At 40.3% G+C, this 12,078-nt stretch overlaps 1 protein-coding gene across 2 annotated transcripts in view; it reads left to right on the top strand.

Moving 5' to 3' along the window:
* The window catches only part of SLC2A12 (solute carrier family 2 member 12), a 61,177-nt gene that overhangs the window by 37,541 nt on the left and 11,558 nt on the right, over positions 1-12,078 (top strand). For both annotated transcript variants that reach the window (XM_055264555.2, XM_063631315.1), the window contains exons 3-4: positions 5,420-5,542; positions 10,186-10,318. In XM_055264555.2, coding sequence (XP_055120530.2) covers positions 5,420-5,542; positions 10,186-10,318 — 256 coding nt within the window. The remainder of the gene's footprint in view (positions 1-5,419; positions 5,543-10,185; positions 10,319-12,078) is intronic.

Genomic DNA, 12,078 nt, shown 5'->3' with positions numbered 1-12,078 from the left:
GTGCCTGCTCACTCTAGCATTCATTATTGAGGGTTATTCCATTTAGTCCAATTTCCCTTAGTATATTTTTTTGAAAAATCATTTCAGTTGGTTTTGACTAGAAATCTTTAGGACAGAAAGATTAGAGAACATTGAGCCTTTATTTAATTGCCTTTTTTAGTTTGTAATTTAAGTAATCCAAGACAATATTCTTGAAAAAGTATTTCTTTTACAAAAGGCCATGAGTGGATATGACTCAGGGAGACTGAGAATACAAAAAAGAAAAAGAAATTAAAGCAACCACATCACTGCCAGTGTTGGGGATGCTATCCTATAGTGGGGCTTATTTATTTATTTATTATTTATTTATTTTGGGGGAGACAGCCTAGCTCTGTCTCCCAGGCTGGAGTGAAGTGGTGTGATCTCGGCTCACTGCAACTTCCACCTCCTGGGCTCAAGCGATTCTCCTGCCTTAGCTTCCCAAGTAGCTGGGACTACAGGCTTGTCTATCACGCTTGTCTAATTTTTTGTATTTTTAGTAGAGATGAGGTTTCACAATGCTGGCCAGGCTGGTCTCAAACTCCTGAGCTTAGGTGATCTGCCCACCTCGGGCTCCCGAAGTGCTGGAATTACAGGAATGAGCCACTGCCCCTGGCCTATTTTTATTTTATTTATTTATTTTTTTTGAGACAGGGTCTCACTCTGATGCTTGGGCTGGAGTGCAGTGGCATGATCATGGCTCACTGCAGCCTAGATCTCCTGTTAATAACTTAATTCAGAAAAACTCTTGGAAGCTCTTAGAGTAAATAAAAAGAAATTTCAATTTAAGATCATATTTTTAATTTGATTTTAAAATTCAAAGATCACTCACTGCAGCCTCAATCTTCCTGCCTCAGCCTCCTGGGTAGCTGAGACTACAGGCACACATCACCACACCTGGCTAATTTTTGTATTTTTTTATAGAGACGGGGTTTCCCCACGTTGCCCAGGCTGGTCTCGAACTCCTGGGCTCAAGCGATCCACCTGCCTCGACCTCCCAAAGTGCTACGATTACAGGAGTGAACCATCACACTTGGTCGTATACTTATTTTTAAAGAACCCAATTTTTCCACTTAGGCAACTTATGAGGCCAGAATTTAAACATCTGGTTGGAAGGGATGGGCACAGTCCCTCTCAAATTCACATTTGAATTACTCCTTTGCCGCTTACAAAGGCAATAAAAACCAAGGATTTTTCACTCCTACAAAGTATAGGGCATGGCTCCTTTGCAAATCAAGTTGTTGAAAACTCTGCAGTCCGAGTGTAGAGCTTCCTCCAAATTGTTAGGAGTTCTCTGGCAAGACTTTCAAGACCTCTGTGAGCCTTTCAAATCCTGGGCTAGCATGCCAGGTGGTTTAGGAAGGACTCAAGCCAAACAGAAAGTGTGCCTGGAGAGCTGTAGAATTTAAATCTGAAGGCATAGAAGGTTAAATGACAGTTTCTGTGGGAAAAACTGGGGCAGGAACCTGAAATAGGTAGGAGGGGGAAACACACAAGTGTCAGGGCTGCCATTTCCATTGAATACCCCTATGAATCCAAGTCCGTGTCCTCAACCGGAGACAGAGAGACTTCAACGAACTTGTCCTTCATGATCTTTTTATGACACTCTGTGTAGCCATAAGCACGCTGTCTGTGGATTTCATCTGGATCAGGCAAGTTCTGATAGGCAGCCTTGATGATTTAATACCATGTGAAATATGAGTTTCATATCTGTAAACAATCACCACACCTCCGCCCCCCACAAGTCCAAAACTTCCTCCATTATTGCAACATAGACAAGACCTTCAAGATTCGTGCAGACCCTGACATTTATAAGAGTACGAATTGCTGAGGCAGTCCTGAAACGATGGGATTGAAAGGGAGTAATAGGAGTCAAGGAGAATAATTTTAGTGCCTGCTGAACTCCAGTGGCTGCGCTCACTGTAGAAGAGTTCACTGTGTCTCTGTTACGAGTGCTCTGTGGATTCCTGGTGCGCGAATAGGACAATGTGCATCCCCTTTTGGACTGTCATCGGGGTAGGGAATAAAGAAGATGCCCAGAGAGAGCCGCTACTTTTTTGCTGTGGTAGTGAAAGGGAGCCCTCCCCTGTGGCAATAATTTAATTTTCCTTGGGGAGAAATTGGGCCATCTCATTGGGAAAAGGAATTAGTGATTTTAAGAAAACTCCCACCTGTTATTATAAACACAAACACATTAAATCCCCATGTAATGATTCATACCTCTTATGAATGAATAAGAGTTTCAGTCCTTACTTATGAACTGAAACTGAGTTTCTCCACTGCTTCTGCTTCAGGTATTGAAAGCATCTTTCCAGAGAACATCAAGGTTGATGAGATTCTGGCACTGTCTTGCTTCTAGGTCAGCCATGGAAAGACTCTGACCCTTTCAGTGAGTCTATCTTGCTGCACATGATACTTTCAGATTTGTATTTCCCTCTCTCTGGAGCTGAAAACCTGTGATTTTACAATCTGGAATCATTGTTTAAATAATATTCTCTCCTTTTTGGGGTGAGGGACAGGGTCTCACTCTGTTGCTCAGGCTAGAGTGCAGTGGTATGATCATAGCTCAGGGCAGCGTTGATCTCCTGGGCTCATGTGATCCTCCTGCCTCAGCCTCCCAAGTAGTTGTGACTATGGGCATGTGCCACCACACCTGGCTTATTTTATTTTATTTTATTTATTATTTTAAGTAGAGACAAGGTTTCACTACGTTGCGCAGGCTGGTCTGTAACTACTGAGCTCAAGCAATCCTCTCACCTCAGCCTCCCAAAGTGCTGGGATTACAGGCTCAATATGCTTATTTTTAACTTGGCAGGCTCCACATTGGGAGGTTGAGCCATCCTTGTCAAATTTCAAAACATTTGTCAATTTTTGTGACATCCAGTTTGTCAATATTAGATAAACCAAGCCATCAATTCTTTAATTCCTTCATTCAATCAAAAAAGAAGTAGACTCTTTCAGCAACAATACAGTTATTTTTGGAAGCATCAGGTGTAAGGCTTGCTTGACAAGTTTCCTTTCGAACAGAGACTGAAGGAAGCCTCTTTTTCAATATTCAACTCACTGCTCGCTGACTGGTGAAACTACTGGAGGACTTGGCTTAGCTGCTATATTGAATGAATGTCTAGGACAGGCTTGCAATGTGGATCTCGACAAGCCCCTGGCAGTTCAGACTGAGCACATACAACTGGTGTTTTGTGCAACTGTCCCATATTCTTGTTGGCGAGGTCCACTTTCTATCACAGCAGAATCAACTCATTTTCATTTGAGGCCTAGGTGGTTCTGATGAGCCCAGCAATGATTCTCCCCAAACCTCACTAAATAATCAAGGCCACCATGATGAAAGATGGGGAGGGGAAGAAGGAGCTTTGAAAGGTGATGAGGTGAGGATGGAAGTTGGAACAAGAAACTCTGAGCTATCTCCTCTACTAAAAGAAAATGAGAGTGCCCTTTACCCCACCTCCTCCTCATGGCTGTTAAAGCAAATGGTTGTAGGGACCCTCAGCTTCACCTGGCCAGCATCGAATACCCATGCCAGGAAAGGGTATAGGGAGGTTGGTCCATGGCATATATTATTTAGCTTAAAAATCGGATTTATATAATTTTATCTTGCATTTGTCCAAGGACAGGTCTTCATTACAAAGGCTTCACCAGAATTATGCAGATATCAGTCTACTCAGAGCTGGATCTTCAGTCTTGCAAAGCTCAAGACAGGGTTACCTGAGCACTAAACTGGTCTCATTAAAAGTAAAGCGATTCCACTAACGATATAATCTGCAAGAATCTAGTGAAGGTCTTTTAGCATGGAGAGGGGCAGGGGAAGAGAGGTGAGGTGAGAGTGTGGCAGACATGCGGTTTCCTAGTTTTGAATTCCCCATTAATAAGAACAACAATAATAATTATACTACTTTTTAATTATAATTATCTTCCATGCATGAAAGGTAACCCTGCATAGATTCACTTGGAGAATATAAGAGAAAAATAGATTTTTCCAGTCTTCTGCAATCCAATTTAGTTTTTTTTTCCTTTAAAGCAGCAAATTTACACCCAGCAGATGTTTTTTCTACAGGGCATAATCTTGTGACGAGAGGCAAATTTTAAGTTAGAGGCATGGCTGACTGCTGGATTCTGGCACAGGTAGCCCAGGTGGTTGCTGGCCAGAGCGGCCTCCCCTTGGCTTCAAGTTTCTTCTTCCAAGACCCTCTTCTGGGATAAAATTATGTAGTTGGTTGATAAATCATTGCTGGTCTTCTGAAACACAGTGAATCAGCGAACAGTGAGCCTGAGCTGGGGCAGGGCCAAAGGCCTTCTTTCCACTGAATCAAAGATGCTTACACTCGACATTTATTTATTAATTAATAAATATTTATTGAGTCACTATCAAGAAAGCACAGTGATAAAAAAGCATGAATTCCAGAGCCTACTAGGGATAATGCCACCTTTGTCACTTATGTGCTCTGTGACCTTGGCAAGTTAACTCTTCTAAGCCTCAGTTTCCTCTTTGATAAAAGAGGTATCATAATAGTTCCTACCTTGTAGGGTTTATGAGGATCAAATGAGATGAGGTTGTAAAAATGTTTGTAAAAGCCCACAGTAAGAACTCCTGGCTGTTTTTTATTAGCCAAACTGGGTTTGATAGGCTGTGAGCAGAAGACAAGTTAATTTGCTCCTTTATTGCCCCGTCTGATCTCATCAGGCAAGCCCCATAATGTTCCTTGTCACTCTCAGATAATAAAAAGTCCTCTGATGAGTTTTGGTGCCAATAAGACTCTCCTAGAAATTCAAATGTTTAGTCTGGTACAATAATCAAATCTTGAAGCTCTATTTAATTTAGAACTTCTCTCCATCCAGCTTGCTTCAGGCCAGGACGCCCAAGTCGGAGAAGGGAGAGTAGCCGGCTTCCTCATGCCCACCTGGCTCCATTTCCTACCCACTCATTAGCTGTGATTTCTGACTCCTCCAAGGTCAGGGGGAGAGAGTTGAGGAAACAGCCCAGTCCTACAGCAGGTACACCTGGGCTCTGGCACTGAGGCTTCTGTGCTTGGCAGATGTCCAGAGCTGGCTCTCTTGTTGCTGCCAGGCAGGTGGCCCCTGCCTTGGCCCCTGCGGTTTGCATTTCTTGGGCCTGCGTCAGATACCAGCACCTCATGCCCCTCACCCTATGCGTGGGGACCATGGTCCAGCTCTCCTAATGTTTCTGTGAATGCTTTCTTCCTTGGCTGGAGGTGAGGAGGCAGCACGTCCCTTTACTGTCCTGTTCTGCTGAGGTAGGAAATGGCCCTGCTTCCCAACCACAAATCCCGGCAGGACGAGGGCAGGGAGAGATCAGGGTGCTGGCACTCAGATTCAATGGGTTTTCGCTAAATGTGCTGTCCGCCACCCACTCTTCCCTTTCTTCTAGTGCCTTGGCTGGTGCTCAGCGAGATCTTTCCTGGTGGGATCAGAGGACGAGCCATGGCTTTAACTTCTAGCATGAACTGGGGCATCAATCTCCTCATCTCGCTGACATTTTTGACTGTAACTGGTAAGAAGTCTTTGTTTTCCTCTAATGTCTTTGGTCCTCATAGGACAAATGTTCGGGAATTACACCCACCTAAAGACCATTTTTTCGTGGAAATTTTTCAAACACACTTGGAAGGAGAACGGCCATGACCCTGAAGTACCCATGACCCAATTTACACAGTTTTGAATCTAAATCTATTTATAACCCCACCTGCTCTTCCCCCTACCCAATTATTTTGAGTCACATCCCATATGCAATGTTGTTTTTTCTGTAAAATTTCAGCATAGACCTTTAAAAGACATTCAAAAATATATAACTACGTCATTATCACACTTAAAAATATAAATAATCATCCCTTAGTATCAAATACCTAGTCTGTGTTCACGTTCTAATTGTCTTATAACTGTTTTTTATACAGGATTTGAATCATGACCCAAATATGTAATTTACAAGTCACTGATATAAGTCATAATTTGTAGGTTTTGTCTCCATCTCCTATACCTTATATTTTTAAAGAAATTAAAAATCTATTAAAAGACAAATGATTTATTTCATAGAATTTTTTAGTCTGAATTTTGTTGATTATAGTCATGTCACATGTCCCTCTCTGTTTCTCTGTTTTTTTTTTTTTTTTCAGACAGTCTCTCTCTGTTGCCCAGGCTGGAGTGCAGTGGCATGATCTTGGCTCACTGCAACCTCCAGCCCCAGGGGTTCCAATGATTCTCTTGCCTCAGCCTCTGGAGCAGCTGGGATTACAGGCACACAGCATCACACCCAGCTAATTTTTGTATTTTTAGTAGAGACAGGGATTTCACCATGTTGGCCAGACTGGTCTTAAACTCCTGACCCCAAGTGATCCACCCGCCTCAGCTTCCCAAAGTGCTGGGATTACAGGCATGAGCCACCACGCTTAGCCCTCCTCTCTGTCTTTTATGTTTCTTGTAAATTGCTATTAGATTTAGATAGAGGCTTGAGGAGAAAGAGAAACCAATCCACAATAACAAAAGTCATGTTTAGGTGTCAGGCAGAATTGCTTGTAATAATAACAAACTTTTATTTTCAAAGGGGATTTCATCAAATTTAAGGATAGAGAGCAGCAGAAGGGAGATTCTTTGTTTTTTCTTTTTTCTTTTTTTTTTTGAGACATAGTCTCACTGTCTTGCCCAGGCTGGAGTGCAGTGGTGTGATCTCGGCTCACCACAACCTCCACCTCCCAGGTTCAAGCGAATCTCCTGCCTCAGCCTCCCAAGTAGCTGGGACTACAGGTGCGCACCATCAAGCCCGGCTAATTTTTTTGTATTTTTAGTAGAGATGGGGTTTTATGTTGTTGACCCAGGCTGGTCTCGAACTCCTGACCTCGTGATCCACCTGCCTCAGCCTCCCAAAGTGCTGGGATTACAGGCGTAAGCCACTGTGCCCGGCAGGGAGATTCTATAATAAGATCAGGCTCATTGTTACTTCCACTGAAGCCTGAAATTCAACTGTATTGTATAGAAAATTTGAGGATCCCTATGTCAGAAATAAGGGAAGGCATAAAAAAAAGTTACAAGCAAAACAAAAAATGGCTGTTTATGTGTTCCATCCAGCAGTCCTATCTAAAGGAACCACAAATTAGATTTATATATTATAATAAAATAACCCAATATTAGGGATCAAATCAGAAACAGAAGCATTCGCCTTGTTTTCCTAGCTCCAACTTGTAAACATGAGCAAAGTAAGAAGGGAAACCCTTTGGGGATTACAAAGAATGATAGAGCTAAAATAAATAAATAAAGCCTAAATTTATTTAAAAAAAAAAAGATAGAGGCTTGAGGAGATTTACATGTCATTTGTTGGTGAACTCTGTGGCAGCTGCTGCCGTGTGAACTGCCAACAGGAGGCACATGAGGTCTGGTTGTCTCGCTGTTTGTCATGTTGGCCTCCTTTGATGATCATTTCCCAGACCTACTCATTATATCATTCCTTCTCCATTTTCATCTGAAATACCTCTCTAAAGAGAAATTTCTTCTCATTAGCTATTTGGCTATCCTGAAGTGTGGATCATACAAGAAAGGTAAAATACGTGCTTGAAACTTTCTCTTTATTCTCTAGTTTTCAAAATAATGTGGCAGTTCCCCAGTATCCACCAAAACTGACCAATGAGTCGGTTTCTCTTTATTTCATATATAGATGAGGAACATGCAGCATGACTACAATCAAGAAAATCCAGACTGTGGGAAATTCTATGAAACAAATAACCAATTTCTTCATTTCGTATATATTGTCTTTATAGATATAATTTTCAAAAGTGGATGTTTGCTGAAAACATGTGCATATATATAAACACATATAAACACATACACACACACATACACACATATATATTTAGTATATCCACTTTTGGAAATTAACCTTTGGGGTTACTATTTAAGCATGGTTTGGGTTTTTATATAACATTTTCAAATGTTTCTATCCTACCTTTTGAGAAATAGCTCAAGATTAAAGGAAACAAAGAAACTGGTCCTACTCAGATCACACACATAAACACATGCCCTCCACCTTCACATGTGCACACATGTACACAACACACACATACCCTCCATCTGCTATTTGATGTGGAGAAAGAGAAATATAAAAGAAAAAATGGAATTGATGAGGGATTGGAAAAGATGACACACATCTCTGGGAGGGCTATAGCTAATACACTGGAGGAGCTAGTGAAGCTTTAGTTCTGTATGGGCTTTTAGAACAAATGTTAGGAAAACAGATCCACTTAAAAACAAAAAGCCTAGAATGATCTAAAACCTTTAGATGACATTTAATTGGAATGCTTGACATTTCCTACTTATTTTCAAAAATAAAGTTTCCAAGTGTGGGATAGAGGGATCTAAAAGATGTGAGGTTCTACTTGGCAGCAAGCCCTTAAATACCAACATTTTTTATGCAATTTCAGCTGTATCAATAAAAGCAGACTGTTCCAGATAGACAAATGTACTCTGCAGTGATCATGACACAATTGTAGTATTGCATTCAGCTCTGAGTAAAATATCTCGAGAGGGCCATTTAAAAATTGCAGTGTGTTCACTGAAGGAGGGCAACCTGAATGGCGGGGGCAGTAACCTAGGCTGTGGGAAGAATGGTTGAAGAGTTCAGGATGTTTGACTTGGACAAGGGGATTCTCAGAGAAGGGCTGAGGTGCATTCAAATATTTGAATGGCTGTCATGGAGAAGGGGTGGGGAGAGCTGATTCAATGTGTGTCCTTCCAGAGGACAAAGCACAGCCTCTGAAAGGCAGATTTAGGATCTAAGCAAGGAATAACTTTTTAGCAGATGCAACTATTTCACAGGGCAATAAGAGGCTTCGTGAAATGGTGGGCTCCCTGTTACTCAAAGTGCTCAAACAAAACTGGGGACAATTTGATGAGACAGCCTTTAGGGTTTTGACAATTTCTATATTCTGGTTTTAAGCTCCATAGAGGGAAGGAGACCCAATTCTACATGGATTTTATCAAGCAATCAGTTGGGCAATACCCTCTGCCAGCTAGAAAAGCAGAGAGAGACAGGAGTTTAATTAAAATTGCCAAAAGAACTGTAGTGCGGTTCCTCCTTCCTGCTTCTCCCAACCTCAGCACAACTCACTGACAAGTAGTTACTATGCTTCGATTCTTTCACACTGCATTTACAAACACTGCCTCAGTACACAACTGCTCAGTCAGTTTTCCTGCCTGACCAACTGTGGTTTATGGCTGCAGCTGTTAAAGGCTATTTGTAAAATCTTGTTGTTCGTAGTTGACTACTCCTTGCCACACTAGACCTTCTGCTGCTGAGTCAGGGGCTGCCACAATGCAAATGGCAGACTCAAGTGCATTGTGGGGGCCACTGCTCACCACTGAATGTGCCTTGACTTGGTCCATGACTACATAGGGACTGTATCTTTGGCTGGAAGTGGTCAGTGGAAAAACTAAGTTTGCAGATAAGAGTCATCAGAATCTTGAGGATCCTGCTTCTTGTGATGCATCTTGGCAAGTTGATGGCTTTTACTGGATCCATAATCACTATTTTCTCTGAACCCAGGAAGAAATATTACAAATACACTGCAAGCTATTAAAAATGATGAAATATTGCCAGCATGAAATGATTTATTCAAATCACAGCAAAGAAGGGTGAGCTCATTCCAAGAAAAATCCATCTGTACAAATGTCATTAAAAATGGCCACCACTGGGAATGATAGCAAGAGGGGGAAAAATTGTCCACCAAACAGAAACTAAACTGCTACCATGGCGATTCCCAAGAGGGGAACTGTGGAGGGGGAGAAGAGAGATTTTACCTTCTCATCATATGTTTCCATGATTTGAGGTTCCTTTTTTGCATGTGCTTTTTTATATTAATAAAGACACATTGCCATTTTGAAACAGAAAGACATGCCCACCAAGAAGATGACATTGGGTGTAAATTGTGATAGTTACAAGACTGCTATTTACTTCAACAGAGAAAACTGAGGTAGTCTGTAAAAGTAACACTTTCAGAGCTGGCTACATTTTAAATTTGTGATTTCTATTTTCCTGGATACTGCTGGCATGTTTGAAAATACATATGGTGTTATGTATGCCCTAAGTGGCTGTTCACAAATGGGATCAAAGCTACACAAAACACATTTCTAATCAATTTCTTTTGTCCTTTATAGATCTTATTGGCCTGCCATGGGTGTGCTTTATATATACAATCATGAGTCTAGCATCCCTGCTTTTTGTTGTTATGTTTATACCTGAGACAAAGGGATGCTCTTTGGAACAAATATCAATGGAGCTAGCAAAAGTGTAAGTATTACATGCATTGGTTTCTGAACAATACTCTTTGGTCAAAAGTGCAGCTTTTATATACAGCAAAGGAATAATATCTGAAATTATTTTAGGACATTCCCTTTAGCGTAAGACTATGTCTCAGTGCATAATTCCAATTTCCCTGCTTTGTCTTTAATTTGGGTGATTCAGCTGAGGAAGAATAACCATTTCTTCCCAATGAGTGAATCTTTTTTTTTTTTCAAACTACAAAGTGAATGTATTTGATTGACAAGTGCGAATTTTCACTTATCGATGAAATATCGTACTGAATTTGAATAAAATCTTTACAATTGGAATGTTTTTTAACATGTTAGCCTTTTATAATTATCATCAAACTGTAATGCTATTATTCATTACTGTGACCAACCAATATGTAGGTACAAGGTTACAAGTTTTTTCCTTTTATACGAAACAAAACAAAAATACATCATTGTAATTAAAAAGCATTAAACCATATTTTCCTTTTTTGTAATGTAATAATTTTTACTAGAACAAAGTTTAATATTTTCACTGTCTGCATTTCTTTTCTGAAAAAGAAACTTATTGTTGTTTTACTTGATTTTTTTCTGAAATTAATTTTGTCGTATAGAGGATGTGAATCTGCTGTGCTACTGATTAAAACTATCTCATTAAAAAAAAAGTTTATTTCCATAGGTTTTTGGGGAACAGGTGATATTTGGTTATAGAGTAAGTTCTTTAGTGGTGATTGTGAGATTTTGGTGCACCCATCACCGGAGCAGTATACATTGAACTCAATTTGTAGTCTTTTATCCCTCACCGCCCCCCAACGCTTCCCCCACCCAGTCCCCAACCAAGGGGTGAACGTTTTAAAGCTCTACTCAGTAACTATCTCAGAACTTCTTCTGTCTGTCTAGCTCCCCCCAACAAGTTTTCTTTGTTTGGGGTTTCGGGTGGGTCCGGAAATGTAGATACACTATGTTCACTCTGGGCTAGGACCTTGGGTCTCAGCCTTTCCATCTCCATAAGACTTATAGCTCCTTCTCTGTGCCCTAAACACTTGCTAAGGCTAAGATTAGCAGAGAAACTCTCAGGCTTAACCATCTACCGTTGTTCTAAATATTGCACATTTAAGGTAATTTTAAGAAAGATAAGTTTCTTATATGAATAGGCATTTAGAAAATTGGTTTAAAAAATTTCACAAGGAGAGATTGTTTAAACAATTTAACTTAGAAGTGAAACATTTAATTTAGAAGTGGGTGGCAGAAAATTCCCTTTCCTGTTTTAGTAGCTCTAATTGCCAAAACCATGTCCTGGGGGAAGAGGTGAGACATAGGGGCTAAGAATGAAGCAGAACTTGTTACTCTTCCTAGGATTACTTCATTCCATTTAGAAATGCAGGGATACTTATTCTTGGGTTTTAATATAATGGGAGGAAACTACATTTTCACAATTTGTGATTTTCTTTTAAAAATACTTTGAAAACAGTAGAGAGAAATGTATGATTACAGATATTGTGGGCATAGTGATTCTTCAGCTTTTACTTGAAGGAAGAATAAACCTGATAGGTGAATTGTTAGTAGGTATATGTGTGCATGTGTATTTATATTGAACCAACCATTAATCCTGGCTTATTGGGGGTACAGTAAGTAGGATTGTGGAAAATTTTCACTTTGTGCTTTATATACTTTTAGATGGTCTAATTTTTAAAATATTTTACTTTAGAAATAGCAGAAAAAAATTCTCCCAGTTTAAGCTTAAGGTAAAAATCAAATTAT

Source organism: Symphalangus syndactylus, chromosome 2 (assembly GCF_028878055.3).
Source record: "Symphalangus syndactylus isolate Jambi chromosome 2, NHGRI_mSymSyn1-v2.1_pri, whole genome shotgun sequence".
NCBI lineage: Eukaryota > Metazoa > Chordata > Mammalia > Primates > Hylobatidae > Symphalangus > Symphalangus syndactylus.
The sequence above is the reverse complement of the archived record's forward strand: the minus strand, read 5'-3'. Positions and strand labels throughout refer to the sequence as shown.